Source organism: Felis catus, chromosome F1, assembly GCF_018350175.1.
Source record: "Felis catus isolate Fca126 chromosome F1, F.catus_Fca126_mat1.0, whole genome shotgun sequence".
Lineage (NCBI taxonomy): Eukaryota > Metazoa > Chordata > Mammalia > Carnivora > Felidae > Felis > Felis catus.
Window position 1 is genome coordinate 33,083,986 of NC_058384.1, and position 26,915 is coordinate 33,110,900.

General features: G+C 47.0%; 3 protein-coding genes across 11 annotated transcripts in view; 2 read left to right on the top strand and 1 right to left on the bottom strand.

Annotated features, from left to right (window-relative positions):
* Positions 1–15,047, top strand: part of IRF6 (interferon regulatory factor 6) — a 55,327-nt gene extending 40,280 nt beyond the window's left edge. For all 4 annotated transcript variants that reach the window (XM_045049141.1, XM_019821870.2, XM_019821871.3 and 1 more), the window contains exon 10: positions 13,819–15,047. In XM_045049141.1, the coding sequence (XP_044905076.1) occupies positions 13,819–13,849 (31 nt within the window). In that variant the 3' untranslated portion in view covers positions 13,850–15,047. The remainder of the gene's footprint in view (positions 1–13,818) is intronic.
* Positions 247–6,082, top strand: CF1H1orf74 (chromosome F1 C1orf74 homolog). Its single transcript, XM_019821881.3, has 2 exons — positions 247–499; positions 1,201–6,082. The coding sequence occupies exon 2, from the start codon at positions 1,278–1,280 to the stop codon at positions 2,085–2,087; it is 810 nt and encodes a 269-aa protein (XP_019677440.2). The 5' UTR covers positions 247–499; positions 1,201–1,277; the 3' UTR covers positions 2,088–6,082.
* TRAF3IP3 (TRAF3 interacting protein 3) lies at positions 2,583–26,181 on the bottom strand. 6 transcript variants are annotated; one of them, XM_003999331.5, is made up of 16 exons: positions 25,922–26,180; positions 21,883–22,289; positions 19,851–19,995; positions 19,646–19,709; positions 19,370–19,394; positions 18,697–18,726; positions 18,507–18,602; positions 12,477–12,548; positions 9,813–9,953; positions 9,524–9,661; positions 7,714–7,849; positions 7,079–7,141; positions 5,568–5,627; positions 4,344–4,480; positions 3,478–3,591; positions 2,583–2,827 (listed from the first exon to the last, which is right to left on the bottom strand). In XM_003999331.5, the coding sequence occupies exons 2-16, from the start codon at positions 22,228–22,230 to the stop codon at positions 2,735–2,737; spliced, it is 1,662 nt and encodes a 553-aa protein (XP_003999380.3). In that variant the 5' UTR covers positions 22,231–22,289; positions 25,922–26,180; the 3' UTR covers positions 2,583–2,734. The 6 variants fall into 6 exon arrangements, 3 of the variants coding, with proteins under 3 accessions (XP_003999380.3, XP_019677427.2, XP_044905074.1); XM_019821868.3 differs by lacking the exon at positions 25,922–26,180 and adding an exon at positions 23,408–23,604; XR_891269.3 differs by lacking the exon at positions 4,344–4,480.
* Positions 26,182–26,915: the final 734 nt, after the last annotated feature.

The following is a 26,915-nucleotide window of genomic DNA, read 5'->3' on the forward strand; positions in this document are numbered from 1 at the left end:
AGGGGGGGAGCGCATTTCTCCAGACACAAATCAAAGGGTGTTTTTGCGTTGCGTGCCTTCCTAAGGCTTCTCAGCCTGAAAAACACACAGGCTGGGCACGACGCGAAGCCACGTGAGGGCAACGACAGGCTGCTAGTTTCACCAGGTCCCGCCTTCCTTCGTGCACTTCCGCCCCTCCCCGTTCCTACTCAGAGGGGCGGGCCGGCTTCTGTCTGGCCGGAAAGGGCCTGGCCTCAGGAGCCCAAACTTCCGGCACAGACTTGCCAGAGGTTCTAACGCGAGGCGCGCGAGGAGAATGGGTGACGTCACGGAAAGCGGTGGGAGGGCTTGTGTTGGGCAAGCGCGGTAGGCCCGTTTCGCCGACTCGGAACTCAGAGCGTTGAAGGGGTTTTCCAGCATTGCGGCGGAGCCCACGGTCCTCGCCGTGTCCTCGGCAGCCCGCGCGAAACTGGAAGGCATTTCTGAGCCTGCGAACCTGCAGCGGAAGTGGAAGCAGAACGTACGTGTGTGAAAGAGACCTGCCTCATTTAACAAATCACTATAGTGTGCTCAGGACAGGGTGGGGGGATTGGAGTTAGCCCATCTTCCGGGGGTCCGTCGACATCGGCCAGAAGGGAAAGGCGGGGACCACAAAAGTAAAACACAGCCCTCCTGCAGTTCTAACAGGTTTTATTTATTTACTTTTACGTCTCAGGGTGCAGTGGTTGTAAGTCCACATTCTTGTGTGTATTTAATCAGACCGCTGTTCCTAGTTATTGGCGGGAAGATCAGAGGAAGCTGGCAATGGAAACCTAGAATTTTGGAACCTAGAATTTTACCTCAGAAGGGCGATTTTAGATGAAATGCCCGGAATTTTGCCAAAGACAGCCCTGCCACTTCTCCGCCCCAAACTCCTTAAGGTTTGAATCCAAGAAAGTAGTTTACAACAGGTAAAATTTAGAAGAAATCAGAGAGAATATAAATCTAGCCATGAGGCCTGAAAGACGCATGAAATTTGGGACTAAGGGAGACTAAGGCAGCCTTAGAAATGAGTTACGATTGATGATCTCATCTTGTCTGGTCTGTATTAGCATTTCAAAGCAGAGGGAGGGACAAAAAGATCTTTGGAAGATGCTGTAAAATTTAGGGGAAGGCTGTTGGCAGGTTTCCTGATGTGTCACTGGCTGGTGTTAACAGTCCCTGCTACTGCTTTGTTTTTAGGCCCTTCCTCAAGTGACTGGAGCTTACAGATGCGGTCCAGGGCAGGGAACTGTGGCTAGGTAAGGAGGCCATGCTTGATGTTGCTTCCAGATCCCATGTCAACACCAAGTCCTCAGATGCTGGTGGCAGCTGCTCAGCAGACCCTGGGCATGGGAAAGAGACGGGGCCCACCCCGAGCCGTCTGCCTTCACCTAGCTGGAGAGGTGCTGGCCGTGGCCCGGGGACTGAAGCCAGCCCTGCTCTATGATTGCAGTTGTGCAGGGACATCAGAGCTCCAGAGCTATCTGGAGGAGTTGCAGGGCTTGGGCTTCCTGACCCAGGGACTTCACATCCTTGAGATTGGAGAAAACATCCTGATTGTCAGTCCTGAGCATGTATGTCAGCGCTTGGAGCAGGTACTGCTTGGTACCATAGCCTTTGTGGATGTTTCCAGCTCCCAACCTCACCCTTCTATTTGCTCCCTGGACCAACTTCAGGATTTGAAGGCCATAATGGTTGAGATCATCACACATTTGCAAGGGCTGCAGAGGGACTTATCCCTGGAAGTCTCCTGCAGCAGACTTCGTTCTTCAGACTGGAATCTCTGTACTGTGTTTGGGATCCTCCTGGGTTATCCTGTTCCATATACCTTTCATCTGAACCAGGGAGATGACAACTGCTTAGCCCTGACCCCACTACGGGTTTTCACTGCCCGGATCTCATGGCTGCTTGGTCAGTCCCCAGTCTTGCTCTATTCCTTTAGTGTCCCAGAGAGCTTGTTCCCAGCCCTGAGGGAGATTATAAACACTTGGGAGAAGGACCTTAGAACTCGATGTAGGAGGCAGAATGACTTTGCTGACTTGAGCATCTCCTCCGAGATAGTCACATTGCCAGCTGTGGCTCTCTGACTTCAGCTCTTCACTCATGTAGAAGATACTCAGTAGATGATCAGCTCCAGGTTAGGGATGGCATCTCAATGACCAATTCTGAGCATCTTGAGAAAATTAGGGAAAAATTCTGCGAACAGTTGTCCTCATCTCAGTGGGCATGGGAACAGGTGGTAGTGGTGTTGGTTGTACATAGCTGCCATTTCTATAGTAGGGAGTCCTCGTGACTTAACTGAGATGTCTGTTCATTTTTCACTGGATAGGGGATAGAAGAAAGATTGTGGAGACAGGCGGTGGAAGTCAAGTAGTCTGTTCTTGTGTGGTGGTTGTAAATATACCTGCCCCAGTGGGCAGTGTCTGCCAGAAAGTAGAGGACTAGGTAAGTTTTACTGCATGTTTATATACCACCAACTGAATCGGACTAGGGAGAGTAGACCAGGATTCTCTAATGTCTTATGATTGTGTTGTGATGTGTCTGTCATTCAGGGGTAAACTAAGAGTTCACAGGAACAGAAACTTGTTAGGTGAAGTTTATTTTACAGTAGGTTAAAAAAAATAATAAAGTCAGAAATCTCTGTGGGAAAACCCACACTCTAAAGTATGTAAACATTCTGAGTTTTTTGAGTTTCTTGCTTCAGATTTTCACCCAGGCAGCTGTCCGAAGTGATTCAGATCATCAGGCTGTCCTTGTTGGCCAGGAACACTGCCAGTGCTATAGCAATCATTACCATCAGCATCGAGAGCCATTGGCCACATTGCCTCTGTGAGGAGGGAAGGGGAGAAAGAGAAAGAGGCCATGGGTTGTTTGGAGAAGATACAGACAAAAATAATCTTCCTTCTTCCCATTCCAGCCCCGTGGAAAACCTTGGGTCAGTAGAGGAGAAAAAGCTTTTTATATCATTATTTCTCTCACTTGCTCACTTCCTTTGGGATAAGACCACTTTACTGCTGGTTACTGGTCCCTAAGCCCAGGATCACTGGCCTAGGGAACCATACCCAGCAAGGGCCAGATACTTAAATACTGGTTAGAGTAATCAAGGATGGAAAATAACTTAGCAACACTATATTATTCTCTATTCATATTCCATAGTACTTTTGCTCTCCTTACTCTTTTTTTTTTTTCTTCTCTCCTTACTCTTGCCACTAGCTCATAATAGGCTAAAAGAACACCATTTAATACTTTAGCTAATAGTAGGCCTCTTCCTTTAGGCTCAAGAGTTCCATGAAAATTAGGCTTGGTTGCATGAGCAAGTGTTTCCCGACAGTTGTTACACTCAAGTATATAAACCAAGCTGAATGGAATGGGCTGGCCCAACGTTGGCGCGGGTTGATGAATGATCTGCAAGATTTAACTAAAGGAGGACCTGTCCCACCATCATCCAGGGCGATATGGGAGGATAGACCCTCTTACTCTGGGAAGCGGCCGTGGGCTCTGGTTCAGCTCTTCTCGACAGTGCTGCAGCTTACGCAGGCAGGAGAGATACTCGTCACTGAGGTTGTCTAACTCCAGATGCAGTTCTCTGCACTGGGGGGGAGAATACCACCAACATCATCACTACCAGTTCCTTCTGGGATAGAGCTCAGGTCGGGGAGAGGGCCCTATGTGAGTTACCCCTTCATTCATTTGGAATTTTTACCACCATCCTCCCTTTCCAGCCTTTACTCAGAGATTTCAGTTTATCTTCTGGCTGCCTTACTTAGTTTGCCTGGAACGTGTTCATTTAAATGATTGATTATAATGCATATGATAATACTATATATTATACATGTTAGTGCTTTCATGTGATTGTGTATGTGCAAGTGCTTTGTAAATGTGGACACCAAAAAATGAAGTTCTTATAGCACAAAAGACCTGGGGATGATCTTAGTACTGGTGAAGAAGCATTTTAACAGGACCTAGTTGAGTTGCATGTGAATACTCTGGGAATATGTAGGTTTCTAAGTATGTAGATGGAAAGAGTTTGTTACTTAAAAGACACTATATAAAGTTTTAAGATAACTCTATGTAGGACAAAGTTTGAGGAGTTAATATGTTTATTAAGTGTGTTTTAGTTTAGGCTGACTTTGTAAAAGGTAACTATTTAACAAAACCTTGCATAATGGTTGGTATAAATGAAGAAAGAAAAAGATGGACAAGTTAGCCTGAAAGCAAAGTGAATACCTGCTGGCATCCAATCACAATTTAAACTTTGAAATCTCTGCTCCCTGGCTGCCTCCCAGCAGTTTTCCCTACCATTGTGGTATGAGCCCCTCACTACCTTGAGGTCACGTTCTCACCTCCTTTTCCTTGGCCTGGAGCTGCAAAGTCTTCTTTTGCAGCTGGTCTCTGAAATCCCGTTCTTTCTCCTTCCCTGTACCCTCAGGTTCCACTTCCTTATGGGAGGGCTTTGGACTCCACACAGGCAAAGCCTGATCTAAAAAAGCAGCCAGATTCTCAGTGATAGTGCGGTCCACGCCTCTGAGGAAGGGCCCTATCACTGAGAGAAGTCTGGAGTGAGGGGAAGGGAGGGGAGAGAACAAGAGAGGTCCTGTCCCTGACTAGACTGCATGGAGTAGAATTTTCTGACTTTCTCCCATTGGGACCCTGCTCAGCCTTGACACAGCTGGAATTTGAGCCGCGTGAGGGCAAGGTTGGCCTCTTACTTTTCTTTGTATCCCCAGTCCCGTTTAATGGCAGATATTTCTAGAGAATACTTACTAGTCCAATTTCTTTTGTTGTACTTCTGGTAGGTTTGCTGGATGCTTCAATAGAACTAACCCCTTTCCCCTTCTGTCCTTATTTCAAAGTCAATGAGAATGGCTGTCATATCATAGAATTCACCTTCATGTGGTTAAAAGTGGTTTCTGAGCCACGCAGAAGTCTTAGTGTTGGTGAAGAGGGCACTGAACTAGGAGTCAGAAATTCTGGATTGTTGTCTTAGCTGCGTCCTTAATTTTTATGACCATAGATTTTCATTTTCTTGCTTGTGCTATGTGGGTATAATACTTTCTGCCTTATATTTTACGTGGTGATTGTGATGAGAAAACAAAAGACCACTTGGAGTGCATACATGAGGAACTTTTGCCCCCCACCCTCAGATACATGATGCATTCTTCTCAGGGAGTTAAGGCAGCAGACTCTTGAGGGCTAAGAGTGAGGTGACTGTTGCATGCAGCATGGTGTGGAGGTGTGGACTTGGGATGTGATTTGGAAAGTCAAATGTAAAAATTGACATTAAATCCTGAGTTCAAAATCAGTTTATTGAAATGTTCAACACAGACATGTTTTCAGAGAGAGTAGAAATTCTTTTCACAGTTTATGTACCTCTCAGGATAGGAGGCTAACTAGTTAAAGTGTTCTCAAAGCCAATGATCAGTCCTTAAAAAGCTCTGCTAGATCCCTGACCTCACAGACTCCTAGAACTGCATGGGACTCCAAGAGGTCATGTAGTCCATTCCTCTGCCTCTAGGCAGGCAAGGAAAGACCAGTATCTTAGAATTTGTGGAAGTAAATTTGCTGACCTTTCTTTGTTAAGAGTTTCTCCTGTTCTTGAAGCTGTAAGGATTGATTCTGAAGCAGACCTGTGGGAAGACACAAGGAACTTGTCTGTATGTTGACTGTAAACAATGTTTTCAGAACTTTGCTACAAACCTTAATTATTCAAGATGTTCCTATCTGTTATTGGCTGAATTGTGCTCCCCCAAATTCATAGGGGGAGAGTCCTAACTCCTAGTACCTCAGAATGTGACCTTATTTGGAGACAGGTTCTTTACAGAGATAATCAAGAATTTTAGGACATCAGAGTGGGCCCTAATGTCTTATGACTGGTGTCCTTGTAAGAAGGGGACATTTCAACAGACATCCATAGATAGAAGACATATGAAGAAACATAGGGTGAAGAAGGCCATCTACAAGCCAGGGAAAGTGGCCTGGAACAGATCTATCCTCAAAGCCTTCAGAAGGAACCAGCCCTGGCAACACCTTGACCTTGGACCTCTAGCCTCCAGAAAAAAATAAATGTCTGTTTTTTAAGTCACACAGTGTGTGGTATTTTGTTGTGAATACACTGTCCTTATGTCTCTTCCTTCAATGTCTTTACCTTTAAGTCTCTGCTTAAATGTTACCTTAGAAGACTTTCCCAGATGACCCTGTATGAAATAGCAACTGTTTTCCCTTTAAGCTGCTTTATTTTTCTCCCTAGCAGTTATTACTGCCTGACACATACTTACTTGTTCGTAGAAGCTCCATACTTTATTATAGAGCTTAGAGTGTAAGCTTCATTAGGGAAGGAGCTGTGTCAGTTCTCTTCAGCACTGTGTCCTCAGTGTGTATGTCTAAAGTGCCTGGTGCTTAGTAGGCACTCAGTAGATATGCACTGAATAAATAAAGGCATGGTGTTGAAGTGATTCCTGGTCCATTCCGCTCCTGCCCTGTAGGCGTTTGGCATCTACTGCTGGTTGCCTTTCTCTGTTAATACTAATTACACAAGACATCTCTGTTGGGGTAGCAGAGGTTAAGGCGGTGGGCAGCCAGCAGAGCTATTAGCTGAATCAGGTTCTCTAGCTTTTCAGCAATGGCCTACTTTTCTTCTGAAAAGTCCTTTTTCCTCTTTGGCCCCAACAGGTAGTTTTGAAATGGACTGAGGCATATGTAGCGTGAGCTGATTTTCTGAACCATTCCTAGTGACAGAAGTCTATATGACATACTCATGTACATAATAAGTTACAATATATCAAATAACTGGCTTAGAAAACCCATTTTTTAAAATCAAAATTGAGGGAAATGGCAATTCTGGGGGAAATTCAGGTGGTTGTCATTGGCATGGGAGGAGAAAAGTAGAGAAGAAAAGACCAGGCTAATACTAACTTGTGAAGAGCTATGTAAATGACCTCTTATTTCCCAAGAAGGTCTGAAAATGCACAAAGGTAAAGGACATGTCCAAGACCGGGCCCCAAAGCCCTTTGTGCGGCAGGAGCCCCAGGAGCACCAAAGAGCCAGCTGTGCTGCTTGAGGATCTGGAAAGGGAACTTACTCTGCAGCTGCTGTACTTTGGCCACCAGGGCGAGTTTCTCCTCCTCTGACCTCTTCAGTTGATCTGGAAATGAAATAATGCAAACCGAAATAGACGAAACTAAGACTTCATGAACCTGACACCCGAGAATGGGACCTAGTAGGCCTCTGATGTGTGTCAAGTGGAAATTGCTCTTTCTTCTACTTGTCCTAGTTCTGAGACGGGTAAACCAGATCCCAAGTGCCTTGGACTTCGTCAGCATCGACAACGTCAGGTTGAATTAAGAGTTGTATTTGCACACGATTTGGTCCTCTCAGCTGACACAGAAGCTGTGATGGGAAACCTTCAGGGCGCCTTGTGTTTCAACTGACCTTTCCCTTTTGAATTAGAAATGCAGCCTTGGCACGTGTGACTGAAGTAGGAGTGCTGCAACGTGGCTCGGGGGATGGGCCGGAAAAGCAGGCTGATAACTACAAGATCTGCTAGTGCACTGCGATTCATTTTCAGTCTTGGATGATTAAAACAGCCTTGCCTGTCCCTCCGGGTCAAATGAAATCACAAAGCCAACCAAAGACTGAAGCCGCCTTCTCTACCCAGCTTCCTTTCTTGGGCTCACTTGGGCTCACTGAGCCAGAGGCCTCTGGGGAGAAGGGTACCTTGTAGGTGCTGCGTATCCGAGCTGTACAGGTCTCTGTCCCCCTGCAGGTGTTCAATCTTGGCCTGCAGTTCCTGGTGCTCATTCTCCAGAAGTCTCAGAGCCTGGTTCATCTGTAAGTCTCTACTGTCTGCTCCCTGTGAGGAGGAGGAGGGGCCGACACAGAAGCCAGTCAGTGCTGGGGTGGAGGATGGGAACAGATGCCATGGAAGAGGAAAACTAGAATTTTAGAGATAGGAGTGTTAGGAAAATGGGAAAATTGGGATTTTTAGTTCTTCCTTTGCTATGTTCCTCACATTTAAACGATGCATTAGACTTTACTATTCAAAGGGACTCATTTGAGTAATACCCAAATTGAAGAACACCCATCACTTTTCTAGGTGTCTTCACATTGTCTTTACTTCTCATTCTAACACTGTCAACTTTTTTTTTCTGTGGTAGGGTCATTTTTCTCAAAGAATTAAGGTTAAAAAGAAAAAGACCTTCATGGGGAGCCTGGGTGGCTCAGTTGGTTAAGCGTCCAACTTTGGCTCTGGTCATGATCTCACGGTTCATGAGTTTGAGCCCTGTGTCAGACTCTGCTGACAGTGCGGAGCCTGGAGCCTGCTTCAGACTCTAGATCTCCCTCTGTCTGCCCCTTCCCTGCTCGTGCTCTCTCTCTCTCTCTCTCTCTCAAAAATAAGTAAACATTAAAAAAAAAAAAACCTTTAAAGAAGAAAAAGATCTTCATCAGAGTTGCCTTGTAGGTGACAGGAGGAAGAAACAACAAATGTGGAGATGTGGCTGTAGTGCACTGACCAGCTGGGTTCACACCTTCAGTAAGACTAACGTGACCTGTCTTATTAGTTTGGCTACTCAGGTTTCTGCTTCAGTAAAATTATAAAGGCAAATTATAAAAAAATTATTTTAAGTTTATTTATTTATTTTGAGAGACAGCACAAGCAGGGGAGGGGCAGAGAGAGGGAGAGAAGAATCCCAAGCAGGCTCTGCACCATCAGTGCAGAGCCTGATGCAGGGCTCGAACTCACGAACTGTGAGATCATGACCTGGGCAGAGATCAAGAGTCGGCTTAACCGACTGCACCACCCAGGTACCCCTATAAAGGTAAATTTTTGATGTGGGTCTTCAAAATTTCATACCAAGTAAGTAAAATCTAAAAACAAACAAACAAACAAAAAACCGCTAATATTTACGGAGGCTGGTATATGCCAGGCATGGCACTAAGTGCTTTGTATGGATTACCTGACTCGATCCTCCCAAAATCCCAACAAGCAATGGAGGTACTATTATTAACCTCCTTTTGGAGGTGAGGAAGCTGAGGCTCAGGAGATTAGTTAAAAGTTTACAAGGTAACACAGGCTGGAAATGATGGAACCCTTGAGAATGCCAAGGGTCTCCTGTAATTGCTTAAAAATTACATTGGCAGGATGTTAGTTAATACTCAAACTGTAAGTAAGTTAGTGACCTTTGTTCCGAACTGGATGCTGTGCTGGGATGGGATGCAGAGAGTGGGCTGACAGTAGGCTGATGAATATTCCAGTCCAGCCCTTTGCATTTGGTTGGTGTCATTCAGTGAACACTTGGTTCATTTGCATCAGCAGTGCAGACATCCTTGCTGAGCTCACAATTAGATTTCAGGGCCCCAGCAGTGAGTCAGGTCCAAAGTGGCCAATGAGTGAGGAACTGAAAGCCAGATGCTCTCAGCTGCCTTTGGAATCCCCTGTCTCACTAGCAGCTTCTCTCCTCACTGCTGTCACTGCCCCCATAAACCCTGCCTTTTCTCCCCACGTCCCAACCCCAGGGCCTGCTACCTGCAGTTTGGACTGAAGCACATGGAGTTGGCTCTCCAGCTCTCTGTGCTGGGTCCCCAGGCTCTTCCAGTCTTCCTTCAGAGCTTCGTACTGGCTCCTCCACTCTTCACACTTCTGCTCAGCCAGAGCCAGGGACCGCTGGCGGGTGGGGGGTCAGACAAGAGGAGCAAGGGGAGGGTGCCTTGGGGGTTCCAGGGAGTTCTGCAGGTGTCTCCCAGGCTGCCCAGAGGCTCCCCCCTTCCCCCCCACCCCGGGGTCCCAGCCTCAAGATTACACAGCACGCCCACACCTGCGCGCTCTGCAGTTGCTGCTCTGCGCTCATTTTCTCCTCCAGCACTTTCTGCAGCGACTCCTTGGCTTTCTGCTCGTAGCTGTTTTTCTGGTCTTCCATCTCCAATAACACCTTTTTCATTCCCCAAGGGGAGTATTTCTGTAAATTTGATGCAATTCAACAAAACATATTGAGCTTCTGTGTGCTGAACCCTGAGATGGGATAGAGAAATGAAAAGAATTGGGTCCTTGCCCCCAGAGCAGAGATACCAGTAATCTGATGGACCTTCTTCCAGGCTGGAGGGGAGCAGGGAGAGGGTCCCAGGTGATGAGGGAGGTAAGCAGGGATAACAAACAGTGTCCTGGCATGGTGAGCATCCCCTCGGCCTTCCAGGGGTGTTTCAAATTCAACATTTCCAAAGCAAAATCATCTTCCTCAACCTCCTTTCTCCTGGGTTCCTTATCTCAGTGACCAACATCATCACCTGCTCAGTCTCCCAGGCCTGAGACCTGGGAGTCATCCTTGATTTCTCTCACTTTCTCCCAGTAATCAGTTGTTCCTTGAGCTTTGTCAAATCAAACTCTTTAACAGCTCATATCTGTCTCTGTCTCTTCTCTGTACTTCCTGTCACCTCCTTAGTTGCGACTCTGTGGGTCAATGCAATATTTTCTCCATCTTCAACCTTGTAGCTGATCGTGTCACTCCCTGTTTAAATCTCTCAGTGACTAAGGATCAGGTCCAAATTCCTTGGCATGGCTCCCACATGTACCTCAGACTTTGATTCTATGCTGCTTCTACCCAAGCTGAATTGCTTGCAGATCCCCTAACCACTGTGCTTTTGGGCCTCTGCCTTTGTCCATCTAGCTTATGCCTAGAGGTCCTTACCTACCCTTTTCACCTGGTTAACCTCTACTCATGCTCAAGGTTCAGTTCAAGAATCATGTAAGGTCTGATAAATCTTGACCAATCACCCCTATCCCCCAACTCATTATGAGTTAGCTAGCTTTTCTTTGGGTTCACGTAGTATCCCTTGTATGTCTCTATCTTCCCACACTGTTGATTCATTTTTCTCCCTCATGGGATTGTAAACACCTTCAGGTTAGAGAGCTTCTAACTCTCTAATAATAATAATAAATGCTAATAATTATAATAAATAATAATAAATATATTATTATATAATATATATATATTATATAATAAATATATAATAAATAATAATAATAAATGCTAATAATTATAATAAATAATAATAAATGCTTCTTTATTATTATAATTTTAAGTGTTTAAATTATTTTTGAGAGAGAGAAAGAGCGAGCAAGAGCACAAGTGGGGGTGGGGCAGAGAGAGAGGGAGACTCAGAATTTGAAGTAGGCTCCAGGCTCTGAGCTGTTAGCACAGCTCGAGCCCATGAAACGTGAGATCATGACCTGAGCTGAAGTGGGATGCTTAACCTACTGAGCCACCCAGGCGCCCCACCCACCCTTTTCAAATGTTTGTAGTTTCAGAGATCTGAACAATCCCCAGCACTCTCAATGTTTTTAAATTAATACATTTTCATTTAAAAAAAAATTGGCTTCATGATTTAAGAAAAGAGCAACTTTACAAATTCACTTAGGGTCTTGCCCTCCCCATCCCTTTCATCTTTTTGCCCTGTGATTCTGGGGAAGGCAGGAAGCTTTTACTGTCAATTCTGGGTTACCCCACTGTGTAAACAGCAGTCCAGATCATGCAAATTTAGGGATCCATACGAAGTCATTTCCATTTAGTTTTGGGACCATCTGAAAATTTGGATTTAAATGTGACTGGGTCTTATGTTCTTGGAATTTCCATTAGAAGCCAGATCCAGGAGCAACTGGCTGAAGTCATACATGGGTATGTCCCAGTTAGTGGACTTAACCATGCTGGCCAGCTTTACCCGCTCCCCCACCCCTCACCCCTGCTGAAAATCAAGAGACTGGCATTCTGGATTATATGTTGGTATTTTATGAGCTGGGTTGACATTATTTAGTTCATAAGAGTCTGACAAAACAGGCCATACTGAAAAAATAAAAGTTGTGGGTCAGCAAACCTGGTTATAAACTCTGTTCCCCCACAAGACCCCAACCGTCCATCATATCTCCCCAACTCCACATGCTTCACCTCATTCTCTTATCTGACCCCTCACCACTTGTCATTTCTATCTCTTGTAATCCCAGATCAGGTCAATGCAGAGTTTAGTGAAGATGGGTAACAATGCCATAGAAAAGCCAAGAGTCATAGCCTTTTACTTTCTCCCAGGGATTGCTACTAGACAAAAGTTGCCCGTGGAATGGAAACCATTTTGTAAGGCTTTATTATAATATCCAACACTTCTGTTCAAAGATTGGGACCTGTGGAGGTCTATCTGGGTGGTGTGAATCTTTACCTCTCCTTACAGTTCCAGGTATTCCTAAGGTTTCCCTGGAGCTGGCAAAGTACTTGATTTGGGGGTTCCTTCTCAGGGTACAAAGGGAAGGACACGAGGAAAAAGGGAGAAGAGGGTGGATTGGGGACCAAAATGAAAATGGCAAAGCCAGAACTGGGTGAGTAGGAATGGGTACATTCATCTTTGTTGGGTGTCCTTTCTAGAGCATAGGATTGAGGTTCAAGCATTCTCCTTTAATTCTAGATTCCTGGGCTGGAAGTGTCCTCCAGAATGCTTACCTGGGTACAGGTGTACAGCTGGTTTTCTAAAGATCTCAGTTTGCACTTCAATTTGTCTTCATTAAGCTGGCCCTGGAGCAAATGGGATGGCTTAATTAGTCTGGGCCAAAATATAGCATGCAAAGAGTTTTCTTCTGTTTTCCCAGCTTACTGCCTAGAACATGGTCTGTGCTCAAGCAATGTTTGTGGAACTGAACTCTTTCAGGAGGTAGGAAGGAGGAAGGATGTCAAAGGATGTTTAGGTAGAAGAGGATCTTTTCTTCTGTTTCTGGAATAGGAGAAGGAGGAATCGGACTGGCCCCAAGTCTTCTCTGTATCTTGAGGTCCTCTATCCAATGGCTCAAGGTATGATAATAGTTCACTCGAAGGAAATCTTCTAAGCTCTTCTTTTCTTTCCTCATTACCTCTCTCTCCTGTCTGTCTAGGCACTTCTGTATTCCTCACCCCCTCAGTTGTGTACAGGATCTTTACTTCTAAAGTATAGGCCAGTAAGACCAAAAGGGTCTCCACATTCCCTTCCTTACCTCCATCATGGGCTGAATTGTGTCCCCCTTTGCTCTCCCCACCCCCAGATTTATACATTAACATCCTAACTCCCAGCGCCTCAGAATGTGACTGTATTTGGAGATAGGATCTTTAAAGAGATAATGAATTTAAAATGAGGTTGTTAGGGTGGGCCCTAATCCACTATGACTGGTATCCTCATAAGAAGAGAACAGAGCACTATGTGAAGAAGACACAGGAGAAGACCGTCATCTGCAAGCCAAGGATAGAGGCCTCAGGAGAAACCAACCCTGTCAATACCTTGATTTTAGACTTCTAGCTTCCAGAATTGTGAGAAAATAAATTTCTTTTGGTTAAGCCATACAGACTGTGGTATTTTGTTATAGCAGCCCTAACAAACTAATGCCTCCCCTCCTTGCCTCCTTCCTTCCCCTAACACACACACACACACACACACACACACACACACACACACACACTGGACTCAAGATGAGAAATTCTTTAAGAAAGCAGGACATGGAGGAGAGAGATCAAGTGAGGCAGGGTATGTGTATGTGGGGGGTGGTGGTGGTGATTAAAGGGCTTCCCAGAAAGTCACACATAAGTAGGGTCAGTTGCGTGACATTTTGGACATTCCAAGAGGGATGCTAATCTCAAGGATGGGAGTGGGGAAAGGCAGGCAGGAAGAGCCTTATCTGTTTCTCAATTTTTCAGTATTTTAGCTGAGTAGCTAACAACCTCCTTGCTGCTTTGTTCTTCCCCCTACCTGTAGTTGTCTCTTTTTACCATGGTGGGGTTTTGTTCTTCCAGGCCTGAGTCTGACCTAAGTTTGTGAGAGGATCGGAAGAGAGGAGGGTGTGGGTCTCTAGCAATAACCAGTTTTCATATCCTTTTTCTGGCTTTTTTTTCCCAGTAGGCTTTGCTGGACACTTGGGAGGTCTAGAAATTACATTTCTCTTCTGGCCTGAGATGCCATGGCCCTTCTCGGGTGGCTTGGGTGTTTGGAACCCTCATAACGTTTCCCGTCTGTAATGGCCTGGGTGCAGAGGAGGGGACTCTGTTTTGAGGTCTGTCCCCTTCTGAGTTTCAGGGCACCTGGGGAGGGCGCAGGAAGTGGTATCTCACAGCTCCTGTTTTGATCTTGTTTGGCTGATTCTTCTGACCCTGGGAGCCAGGGGGCGCCCCCACCCTTTCTGCTTCCTGTATTACTCAGCTGGGCCTTGCAAAAGCAAAAGGCTTTGCCAAAAATAATTTTTCAAAGTGTCTCCTGCTATTAATGTTTTTCATAATGTCTCGTGTGAGAGCTGAGAGTCTAGGATTTGGCATCTACAGAAACCACAGGGCTTTGGGACAGATAAAAGAGATGGACAAAGACTTCCATTGTTCTGGGCTTTGGAGTAACTGGTAAAAGGGCTGCATTCCCCTGAGTGAGTGTCCTGTTCATTGTCAGTCCACAGGTCCTGAAATCAACTCCTTCTGCACCCCCATTTCCTGGTTCAGATCTCTGCATTTTCCTGTGCCTAAACTCTTGCCACGGCAGAATGTAATCAAGCCCACTGAGTTTAAGGTTTATCTTGCTGTAGTTTGGGAAGAAAACGAACAAGCCCAAAACATTACATCCTTACATTTCCCCCCATATACTCCCATTTTTGGGTAGCTCCTCTCTCCTTCCTTACTGTGGTTTTAATTCAATGTTTTGCCTCTTCCAACTGTTTTTGTATTTTAGCCGTACCCCAGATTACTTTTCCATTCACAATGCAATAAAAGACAATTCAGGATAGCCCCTTCAGTGGGGATGAAGGGCCACCCAAGTCTGGGGATTGAAAAAAATCTCTTGTCCACAGCTCCACCTTCCCAGACTCCCTGAGGCAGGGAAGAAAGTTGTAGCCAAGTTGTTGCAAATGGGGCATGTAGTTTCCTGGTCTGAGCCCCAGCTACCCCGACTGAAACCCAGTGGTACAGTATGTGGGAAGAAGCACCCTTTACGGGCCTACCGTGGACCTTTTTTTGGCAGTCGCCCCCCCTGCCAGGAGCCCAGGGCTCAGAGAGCACGGGACCCCCAATGGGAAAAGGGAGCAAGGTGGAGGCCGTACACACCTGGTGCTGGTCCGAGGGCTTCAGCTCCTGCTTCTGCTTGGCTTTCCCCGGCCTCTGATCTGTTCTCCAGAAACACTACCGCCACACCGCAGAAGCGCCAACCCACAGCTCATCTGTGCTCTAGCAGAGGTTGCTTAGGGCTTGCAGCCAATCCCCCGCTGTGCTGTCATCTCAAGATCTCGTTTCCACTTTGCAGAACTTAGAACCCAACTGTGCCCCACTCTTGTTTTGGTATTGCCCAATACTGAGAGCCTGCTTTCTCGACTGCCCAAACCATCTCCCCTCTGAAGGTTGGACCTAGCTCAGGAGTATCAGCAGTGCCCCAGGCCCCACCACATCCAGTAGGCCCAGACTTAGCTTGGAGGTAGAGGCAATGGAGGGAGCTCCTCCTTGGGGTTCTCGCAGGGTTTGCCGTGGGCTGCCCTGCATGTGAAACTGAGAGATTCAAATCATGGAGGCCAAATGGAAAAAATAAAAGGTCTGAACTGGGTTGAATGTCAAGATCCCCGTTTGGGTCACATTCTTCCAGTTGGTTTTCCCAAATACCACAGTCTGGGGCTGCTCTTTCATCCAGGCTGAGGTCTCCACGGCAGGGGTAGAGGGCTGGATGATTTTGTTTTGAGGGAAGCAAGAGCCCTTAACTGACAAATCTGACTATTTTTGTTAAAAACAGGAAGCTGGGGTGCCGGTGGGGAGGAGGGAGAAAAGAAGCGTGGGTATGCAGAGGGGTGGGAAGAAGGGAGGGAGAAAACCACAACCAAAGGAGCTTCTGCCCGCCTGCCCTGCCCAGCGTGGAGTGAAACTGCCCGCAGAGGTGCCCTGAGAAGTGTGTCCTGTCCTCACTGAGCTCCAATGACTCAGGCTCTGACTGCACCTCAGTGCCTAGGACGTCACCAGAGATTTCGCCGCTTCCACACCCACCTGGAGCCCAGGTCCTCACTGTTGTCAGAGACCATTTCAAAGCACAGATCGGATCATTCATTCTCAGCTCAGTTCCGCAACTATTTCAGCCTGTGTGCTGCCGAAGAGAGCACAACTCCACAGCCCCTGACTGAGCTGCTTGTGAAGATGGGCGGAATCTTGCTAAGTGTAGGACTTTCAACCCAGATGCAGCGCCCTCCCAGTGCTACCTGCTGACCGCCTGGAGCAGCGTTTCTCACATGGGTAGCATGTGTTCTCACGGACCTGTGACACATATGCTTTTCCTTTAGGAAGGAGTCTCTGTGTTATTTACGTTTGACATACCCCATCAGTGGAAAAAGTTTAAGCTTCATAATTCCAGCGTCTTCGGAACTCCTCTGACATGATCCCTTCATTTCAGCCAAACTCAGCTGCACCCAACTGCTTGTTACACAGAGGCCTTATAATCATTCCGATTGCTTTGCCTTAAATCCCCTTTCCTTTCTGCTTTTTCTTCCCCATCATCATTCCTACGTCTGCAACTGGTAGACTGTGCATCCTTCCAGGCTCAGCTAAAATGGTCCCTTTCCTTTGGATCCTACCCTGTTCCACCTCAGGCAGAAAAATTGCCTCCTTCTCCTTCCTCTGTGTCACTTTGTAGAAACCCCTGTTACGGCTTTTCCACGCTGGGTTCGTGTTGTTTACTACCCATCTCTCTCTTCCTGGCTGAGACGCGAGCTCCTCAAGAGCAAGAACCCTACTTTTTGTCCCTGGAGCACAGGGCTCAGCACATAGTTGAAACTTAATCAAATGTCTGTTGAATAAATGAGATGATCTCAAATTAGTTCAGCACCGGAAACCACCTGGCATGCACAGCTGTCTGTCTCAGGCTTCTGCTCTGCTGATGCAAACGACCTTCCTTAACCACCGGGAGCCCCGAAACACAGACACTTAAATCCTGGTACAATGATATATGAGGAAGGAGGACCGAGCTTAGAAAGCTTCTTTTACATCACTGTAAACTTCTCAGTTTTGTTGTACACTGTCCCATCCCATCTTTCTGTCTAAATAGCAAACCATCTATGCTGTAGGGTTAGATGTCCACGGAGGCTTGTGAGTGTGTACATTCTCTTTGTACTCGGTGCCTTATGCCCCAGTGGCATAGCTCCCTGAACATAATATAGTCTAGAGGGTTTCCATGTGGTGTCTGAGGACCCCTGGGAATCCCTAAGACCTTTTCACTGGTTCTACGAGGGCTTCCCTTTTCCAGCTACGTATCCGTATGAGGCTGGATTTTCCTTTTCTACGCTTCAATGAAAACAATGTATTGCAACAGATGGAATGCAGAAGAAAATATGTGAATCTAGCTGTCTTCTGTTCAGACTTTAAAAAGACTTGCAAAAGTATAAAACAATGCTATTTCTCTTACTATGTTTTCAAAAAATGTACTTATCTTTCATAAAAATATGTAATTTAGATTCACACGCAATGGGTTTACTATTTTTATTTTAAAATTTATACATATTTTGAGATTCCTATTTTCACTTCTAATATAGTAAATCTCAATATGGTAAATAGAAACAGTTCTTTGGGTTTTTCAATAAACTTTTTAAAGAGTATAAAGCAATCTTGAGATTGAGACCCATATCGTGCCTCTGGGTCTTTCCTGTGCTGTATTTCCATCCCAGAATATAGTTCCCACTTCCACATTTGTCTGGAAAATACTTATGTAACTATAAATATTCCCTGGTTTTCCTATTCTCTGGATTCATTCCTTCCTTCTTGTGTGCTATTATATCCTGAAAAACATTTATTTCTGATGATATCTCTGCATTGTTTAGGCATCTGTCTCCCTGACAAAACCACAAGCTCTCTAAAAGCAGGAACCCTGACTAATTAATCTTTTATTTCCAGTGCTCAGTACAGAAAACACGGTCTATGAATATTTGTTGAACAAATGGACTAAAATAAGGAGGTCTGAATTTTAGTTTCAGTTCTGCCTGTAACTAGCGATGTGACTTTGGGCAAGTCACTTGACCTCTCTGACACTCAGTTTCCTCATTGGTAAAATGAGAAAACTTAGACTATGTGATATCTAAGGTCCTATCTCACTTTGACATTGATGTCTAAGCTGAATCGTGGGTGCATGATAGCTTGGCATTAATATTGGTGTGAATCCCATATAAAAATAGTTGACATTTACCACAGTTAGTAATAGCAACTGTATTGGGATCTTCCTCCTTTTATTCCAACATATTAAAAAATGGGAATTCTTTCCAATTTTGGTTCTGGGTCTTCCCTGGGTATGGAACAGCATCACCCCAGCTAATGACCATGGATTTAGCTGAGCTCTCCCATGTATGTAACATCTTTGCCCTTTAGGCCTCAGCAACCCCCCCAACCCCCCCACCTTGCCTCTTCAGTAGTGAGAAAACCCCTTGTCTTGCTGGGCTGATGTGGAAAGAAGAATGAGATGGGCACCCATAGAAGCCCATGAGTTTTGTTCAAGCAAAGATTTCATTCCCTTACCTTCCAAGAGCTGTCAGAGGCCCTTATCAGAGTGGACAGTAGGTCTTGGAGAATCACCATTTTCTGTTTTAGAACCAGTTCCCTTTGGAGGGCCTCCTGGGGGGAAAAAATGCAAGAAGGTAAGATTAACCTGGAGGAAGAAGGAGTAGATGGGTGGAGGAACTGAAGAGAGAGTTCACATGTTACTTACTTTGAGGTACTCAGAAAGCTGGATGATTTCCTAGAGAGAAAGAAAAAGGGTATTCAAGAAGACTCTAGGGGTGCCTGAGCCCCACCTCAGACTCTACACTGACAGTGTGGCGCCTGCTTGGGGTTCTCTCTCTCTCCCTCTCTCTCTGCCCCTCCCCCACTCATGCTTTTTCTCTCTCTCTCTCTCTCAAAATAAATAAACTTAAAAAAAAAAGAGGGGTGTCTGGGTGGCTCAGTCGGTTAAGTGTCCAACTCTTGATCTTGGCTCAGGTCATGATCTCTCGGTTCATGGGATTGTGCTCTCATTGAGCTCTGTCCTGATAGCATGGAGCCTGCTTGGGATTCTCTTTCTCTGACCCTTTCCTGATTGTGCTTTCCCTCTCTCTCAAAATAAACAAATAAGCTTTAAAAAAAAAATTAAAAAAAAAAAAAAAAAGAAGGAAGACTCTAGGTTCCCTGAAACCCTGGAACATGGAACCAGAGCCAGGACTGGTTCGTGTCAAGTAAATTTCTTCCTTGGCTCAGAGTCCCTCCAGGCCCCTGTCCCTTTGCTTATCCAGGAAGAAGGCGTCCTTCCATCCCAGCTGTATTTACCATAGAATTCCAGAATGTCAGAACTTGGAAGAGCTGAGATATCATCTGAGTCAACCCCTTCAAAGTGAGGATTTTCTTACCTTATCTAGAACTGCAACTCCATAACTGGGAAGAGAAGAAATAGAATAAAATGACAATGGATCAAAGAAAAAAAAGCACATCAGGAGCAGTGGGTCGATTCCTTCTCTGATCTCTTCTGAAGAGCCAGTAGGGTAGGGAAGGTCTTTCTCTCAGTTAAGGTGGGCATGGAAGTTCATCATGCTCCTTCTCCACACACTGGGTGAGGGTTCAAGCAGAGCTTATCAGAGTGGAATGGATGGGATGTAAGGAAGCTGGGGTCACATGGAAGTACTCACTTGGTTTGCTGACTGGCATCATTCTTAATTGTTGGCTGGGCTTCTTCTGCCTTTGTCTGAGTGCCTGAGCAATGGAGGATAAGGTGATTCAGAACCCATGGAGGAGGAAGTGGGAAGGGAGAGGCCTCTCCACTGCCAGCAAGCTGAGCCTGCTGTGGCAAGGTTTTCTGCAGGCTCCAGTGAGGGAGGGAGGCTCAGCTCTTACCACGGTGGTGTGTGGGTGGCTTCTTGATGGGAGAGTCCTGTGGTGAGAGGCCCCCAGCCTGGGAGGAGAGGTGAGCCAGATCCCTCTGGGTGCTTGAGGCAGGGTGACGCTGGGTTGGAAAGGCGTCAGAGCTGGTTCCTGACACCTGGAAAGCAAGTAGGGGATGCTGAAAGCCTAGAGCTTCTTACAGCGTGATTCTCCAGCAGATTGCAGAAAGATGAACCAGTGATCAAGTTTCAGATCCAGAAAGCCAAAGTAGCCCATTCCAACCTTCAAAACTACAAAGTTGTCCCTGCTCCTGCCCTCTCTCGTCCTGGTTGGTGGGTATGGTTCTCCACAGACCAGGCAAATGGGGAGCTGGGCTTGTCTCTACTTACTGTCTCTAGAATCCCTGATCTACCTTGTTTGGTTTTAGCCATTTACACTGCCAGTATGGTGATGTGGAAAGAGGACTGGTCTTAGAGTGAGGGGGTCTGGGTTAGATCCTGCCTTTTCTACTAGGTCTTGGTCTCCTGTTTGTGTATGAGTGTGTGTAATGTGGATGATCTCCCAGGCCCTTTCCATATTGGAGAGGTGGCTTCCTTCCTCTCAGTAGTAGCCGGAATACCACTGAGGTTTTGTGTGAAGAGACGTTAGAGCAGGGAGGTATGGGGAAGAGTGTGGTAGTAGCCATCACAATCTAGTCTGCTCTTTTTTTTCTTTTTAAGTATATTTATTTATTTTTGAGAGAGAGAGAGAAAGCATGAGCGGGGGGAGGGGCAGAGAGAGAGGGAGAGAGAGAGAATCCCAAGCAGGCTCTGCACCGTCAGTGTGGAGCCTGATGCGGGGCTTAATCTCATGAACCATGAGACCATGACCTGAGCTGAAGTCGGACACTTAACTGACTAACCTACCCAGATGCCCCTCTAGTCTGCTCTTTTTGTATTTTCTTTATGCAAACTCAAAAATTCTAGGATTGTAACAGAACACTAAAAGGCTAAGAAATGCCTATAGTATCCAACCATGCAGACTGACTCAATCTCAGTAAAACTTTAAACAACCGATAGGCATAGGTAAAGTTTTTTAGTTAAATGTGTTTTCGTTCTTTTTCTCCTTAAAAAAAATTTTTTTAAACAAAAAGCTTTCAGAAACCTCTTGCCTTAGAAAGTACACAGTTGGTTTTATTTTACAATTGGGCTCAAGGATCATTTTTGTGAACAGCACCTTCTATTGTGGCTAACAGATCCACTGGTTAAGAAGCCCTGAATGAACTTCTACTCTGGGTACGGAACCAGGCCAGGCACTTCCAGGGAATACGATGGACCCATCCCTGTTGTCAACATGCTCAGAACATGGATAGGAAGACACAGATGGTTTGCTGGCTGAGATCATCTCAGCACACCCTGATTTTTGCCAGCACTGCTCCTTCCCAGGCCAGAATGATGGGTGCTCTAAGTATTATTACACAATCTTAGAGGATTTATAACCTCATAAGGACCGCAGAGAGCAGAGGTGGCCTGGAGAAGCCAGAGAAAGCTTACTGGACCACGCAAGACCTTTACTGAGTGAATTTAGTACAAATGGAATGGTCCAAGTGAAAGAGAAAATGTAGGTGGGTGCAACAGGAGGGGTGTGTGTGTGTGTGTGTGTGTGTGTGTGTGTGTGTGTGTGTTTCTGAGAGGGGGCATCAAGAAGATGGGCCTGTGTCCCTGGCATACAGTAAGCATATACAGTATATATTTGTGGAATGCTGGATGAATGAATGCTGTAAAAGATATGTATAGATTGCCTAAATTTGAACTGATAAGTAGGAATTAGCAATGGACTTACTTTCTAAATTATTTTTTCTTCCCTAAAAGGCAAATGCAAAACAAAAAAATACCTAAGCAAACAAAGACCCAAACAATAAAAGTCTCCGAATGAGTAAGTGGCTAAGGCGGACTGCTATATGATTAGGGAAGAAGGAACTTAATTTCAATCGCTTTTTAGTGACCTTGAGCCCACCCACGTGCCTGCCACCATCCAGAGCAGTGTGTCCCTTGACATGACCCACCTGCTGCCGGGGGGAGGAGGAGATCCTGCTGGCCCAAGACAAGGGCTCCTTGAGGTCAGTTGGCTGGCCTGGCCTCCTCGAGGGACCGTGCTCCTTGGCCCTGGGGCTCTGTGTCTTGCCTTTCTCCTCCACCTGCAGGTTCCTCCTCCTGAAGAACTCCTGTTGTCGTGCTCTCTGGAGCTGCTCTCTCTGCTGGGTCCTCAGCGCCTTCCCCACCTGGCGGCAAGTGGTCACATTGGGGCGGCAACGGCGGCTTTCACGGGTCTCTTGCCGGCGCTCACACTTGGCCTCATAGCTCTCGGCCCACCGGGCCAAGCCAGGGGAAGGCCTGGGGTCCAGGCTGATCATGATGACCTCCTGAGCACCTGTTGTGCTTGGCTTCCAGTTCCTGGAATAGCTGCCTGGGTCTGCCAAATGCCAAGAGGGAGGAGAAGGGGAGGGGTCAGGAGATGGGCAGAAAAAATGACTATCTCCCAGGACCAGGGGGCAGAAATAGCACAGCATCCCATGCATGTAGGTTGAAAACTGAGGAGGTGATGGTGTTGAACTGGGAATCAGGACTCCCGGGTTCAGTCTCCATACTAATTATGGAGCTTTCCATACTGCTTCCCTCTGGCCTATGTTTCTCCCTCTGCAAAGTGGAAAGATCTCTCTGGCTTCCACTTCTTCCTTGACCTTCCTTGATCTCACCCTGCCTCTAAGTCAGGAATAATTGATAAAATTGTCATGTGTGTATAGCCTTTTGGATAGCAGCTAGGGATGTGTTCATTTTCCAGAGACTTCTAGAGAACCAGGTAAATTGGATCCTTGTTCTTCAATCTAAAAGAAAATAATCTTTACTGTTCTCTTGGCCCAAGTTGTTGCTAAATAGGTGAGTGACTCTTGGCAAGGCCTGGAGGGATAACCAGACCCCCCCCCCCCCCCCGCACAAGGTGTGGCCAGTCCTGTGACCAGCACCCACTGCTATCTTTTTGGCCCTTAATGACTGGCTTCTGAGCCTGGTCCTGGGCATGGTTGAGGAGGGAAAGCTCACCCGAATTTCTCCAGTCATGAAGTACTGACATTGGTCCACTGACATCCACTTCTGGCCCAGGACTGGGCTCTGACCCTCAGGAGCAGATCAACTCAAACCAGTATCAGCTGAGTACCTGCCCTCTGTCCAGTGTTGACTGAAACCCATTTCAGAGCTTCCAGCTCAATAGCCCTCCAAGCTGAAGGTTCCATGTTTTAGAATCTCCTCTCTGTTAGGGCTAAGTATGCCGCCAGGTCAGCTCTCCTTGGCCCAAACAGAGATTGTGCCATCAAAACTAGCAACTACACGAATTACACCTCAATGAGGCTATTACAAACAAAAATGAAACAAAGGCAAACAGTGTCGACAAGTCCGCAGGGAACCAGGCTTGGTGAAGAAGCCACACTTGTTGCCCCTTTACATGGTCCTACCTGCTATTCACAGAACCCCCAACTCTAACTCCTTCTTCCTTCTCTGTGCCCTTTTCTCTCTTTCCTACCCTCCCTCACCTACCTTCTGCAAATAAGTTTATTTTCCTAGAATCCTCTCTGGTAACTTGGCTGAGTTGGGGCTGGACTTGGCTGAGCTGGTCCTGAGAGCTGGAAATTCTGCGCCCTGCCTCCACTGATCGCTGGAGTCAGCCCAGTGGTTGATGAAGGAAGAGGGACTCCTTCTGCAGCTTCTCCTCTGTGTCCTGCAACTTCACTACCCACAACCCGAGAACCCAGTTCCTGGAGAGGTCAGAGAGGGCATCGACCAGCAGGCAGTTACCAGCTCTGGCCCCTTGATTTTATTTATAGGCCAAACAGACTCAACAGGTAGCAGACTCTCTGTCCTTTTATTGGAACTTTCCTGCCCATCTGGCTCAGTCCAGAATTCTCTGCAGGATCCTTGCTCTCTCCAGGATCATACCACTTGTTCCCTGGGGTCATTCATGGGTGGGGCGGTCTCACTCCAGGAGAGTGGTCTTACAAGGTCAAACCTGGCATGCTGTCAAATGCCTGACTCTCCAGGCTTGGAGGGGCATCCTCCGGCTGTGGGCAGTTGCAGACCCTAGGCAGGACTGTGAGGCTGTCAGTGCTTGTTCTCTCGTCCCACCCCTGGGTGGCTTTTCTCTTTAGGCTTTTCTTCTCGTTCCTACTCTGTAGGTGTTCCCTGACTTCCCACCTGCTTCCTCTGTTATCTAAAACCTTAGAACAGTATCCAAAAGGCTCACTCATTTTAAGTTATACATGACTGAATGGATTATGTACAGGTGAACTCCATGTCCAGAATCTATGCCTGTGGTATAGGAAGGTATTCTGCCTTTGATGGGGGAGGCAGAGAACCCTGGCTCTGGACTCAGGCCGTGTGGATTCATATCCTGGCTCTGTCACCCACTACCCCTGTGCTTTTGGACAAACTATTACACATCTCTAAGTCTTAGTCTTTTCATTTATAAAACGGGGCCACAGCCTCCCTTGTAAGGTGATAAAAATGAAAGAGAAAATGCACATCAAGCATCTGGCACATAACGCACAATAAATGTTAGCTTTTTACAATACTAAAGTGGGATGATTATTACCCCTTTCTTGCTGATCTTAGCTATTAAAGACTCAGTGCTGTAAGACCAACGCCTCCGGCTAGACTAGCACTGCAAGACCAAGAGAATGCCTCATCCTTCCGTCTCCCACCCTCTTCTCTTTGAAGGAGTGCTGTTTACCACATGGAGGGGATGCTGGCCTCGGGTTGAAATCATATTTACTGCTCTGGTTCCTCTGACCTCTGCGTGTGGGCTACAAGGCAAAAGGGCTTCTCTGTGGTCTGGACACAAGTGCCATCGCGATTGGGCCCAGCAGAAAGGCAAAGAAGAGGCGGGGTAAAGAATCGGTGTCTAGCGTGCCTGCATCCCGCCATTAAAACGTGGGCCGCTAGGTCCCCTCCCTGTAATCCACAGGCTTTGTAGAGGAGGCAAAGCCTGTGATTATGGAGAATCCTCCCACCTTCCTGCCATGAGGAGGAAAGGGCTGCGGGGGAGGAGATGGAGCCTGAGGTAAGGTCTTCCCCCGGACTCTGCCAGGCTGTCCACACCAGTGGGCCACTTCGCTTAAAAATACGGCTGCCTCACTCTGCTTCCTGAGGGGCAGATGCTGGGATCCGTTACTCCAGCAGGGAGTTGCAGTAGAAATGGCTCCTTAGAGAAGGGAGCGTTCCCAGACCCCCAGGCCCTTACACCCCGGAGGATTAGGTGCGCACAGCTGAATGGAATCACATCCAGCTTTCTGGGATGTTTTGACTATTCTGATTTGCTTAAACACAAGAAGCCATGTGGGACGGCTGACTGACAGGGATAGGCTGTAGAAGAAAAGGGAACTGGTCCCTGTGTGGTTCAAAGAAAGGTCACCGGGCCACTGCCCAGGCTTTCTGGCATCTGTGGGGTGTCCCTTGGCAGTATGACAAGTCCCATTGGAGCTTGGGGAGGAGGTGGTATGGCTGAGGGCATCCTGCCTCAGGGAGAGGTCAGGGTGGTGCCCTCACCTGACAGGGGTTTGTTGCTGCCTTTCCAAGTCTCTGCTCCTACTTCCTGCTTGTGTGTGCAATGAATGGCTTCCTGCCCGGGTCTGACCGCCCTAGTGCAGAGATCCTAATGCGAGGTGAGAAGGCAAGGGCCTGCACCTACGTGCTCTAATGGCAGCTTGTTGTCTGGGGGGGACTCCTGCTTTGAAGGGAACTGTAAAAGTTCATTTAATTCATGCCCATCACTGGGCAGCCTGGACCCTAAGTCATTTGACTCACTCCTAATCTAATCTAATGGATGGAGCAGAGGAGCGACAAAAGCCGTACCCTTGTAGTGTGGCTTGTGCCCTCGGGAGCCAGTGCAGGATGCTTTCTTGCTTACCCAACCCCCCCAACACTCTTCAACTAATCCATCTGCTTCTGCGTCTCCCCCTTCAGCCGAGGGAAGCTTCAATGACAGATCACCTTCTTCCCCACCCCAGAGTTGGAGGTCCCCAACCTGGACACAAAAGCATCCTCCTTCTCAGTTACCTTGGGTCCCAGGCTCCAAACCAAGCAGCTCAGGAAAGCATTCCAGCTGCTGGGCAGATCTTGGCTGTGGTCTCAGATGGGGCAAGGCAGCAGCTGGGTCAAGTGCAAGCTGTCAGTCCATGGCCCTGGGCCCCCTTAGCATTTTCCTTCTTCGTACTGTCTTTCTTTCTGCACAGCAGCCTTGCTGAAACAGGAAACAGACAAAGCCACAACGCTTGCTCACCCCAGTTCCTCTCTCTTGCTCTCTGGCACAATCTGAGTGGGCCCCTGAGCCCTTGAGGCCTCTGGGGCTGGGCACAGGAGCTCCTCCCATCTTTGGGCACCCCTGCCACCCTTTTTCTTGCTAGTGGGTCAGTGTGAGCTCTCAGTTGGTTTCAAATCAAGATACCTTTCTAGAAGTAGACAAGGATGGGGCTCTGGGTCACATGCAAACCTTGCAGTTTCGATGAGGGGGAAGATGCCTTTTTGGCCTAGATGTTCCCAGGATAGGTTTGCATGTGTATCAGGTAGCTCTCCGTGTAAGGATTTTCTCTTTCCTCTGGTTACCTCTTCCCAATCCTAGAGAGTTGTAAAGAGTTTCTGCTTTTCTGGGGGCACCTGGGTGGCTCAGTTGGTTAAGCATCTGACTCTTGGTTTCGACTCAGGTCACGATCTCACAGTTCATGGGTTCGAGCCCTGTGTCGGGCTCTGTGTTGACAGCGTGGAGCCTGCTTGGATTCTCTGTCTCCCTCTCTCTCTGCCCCTCCCCTGCTTATGCTCTCTCTCTCAAAATAAATAAATAAAAAACTTAAAAAAAAAGTTTTGCTCTTCTGAAGTACTTGGTGTCTTTTTCAGAATTCAGGAATGAAGCCAGCTCTGAATCTGCTCCTTTCTGAAGCAACGAGGGTGTAAAAAGGTGAGGGATGTGTGGGCTGGGGAGCGGCACGACAAATAGACAGAATCTCATAAAAAGTTCCAACCAGGGGTGCCTGGGTGGCTCAGTTGGTTGAGCGTC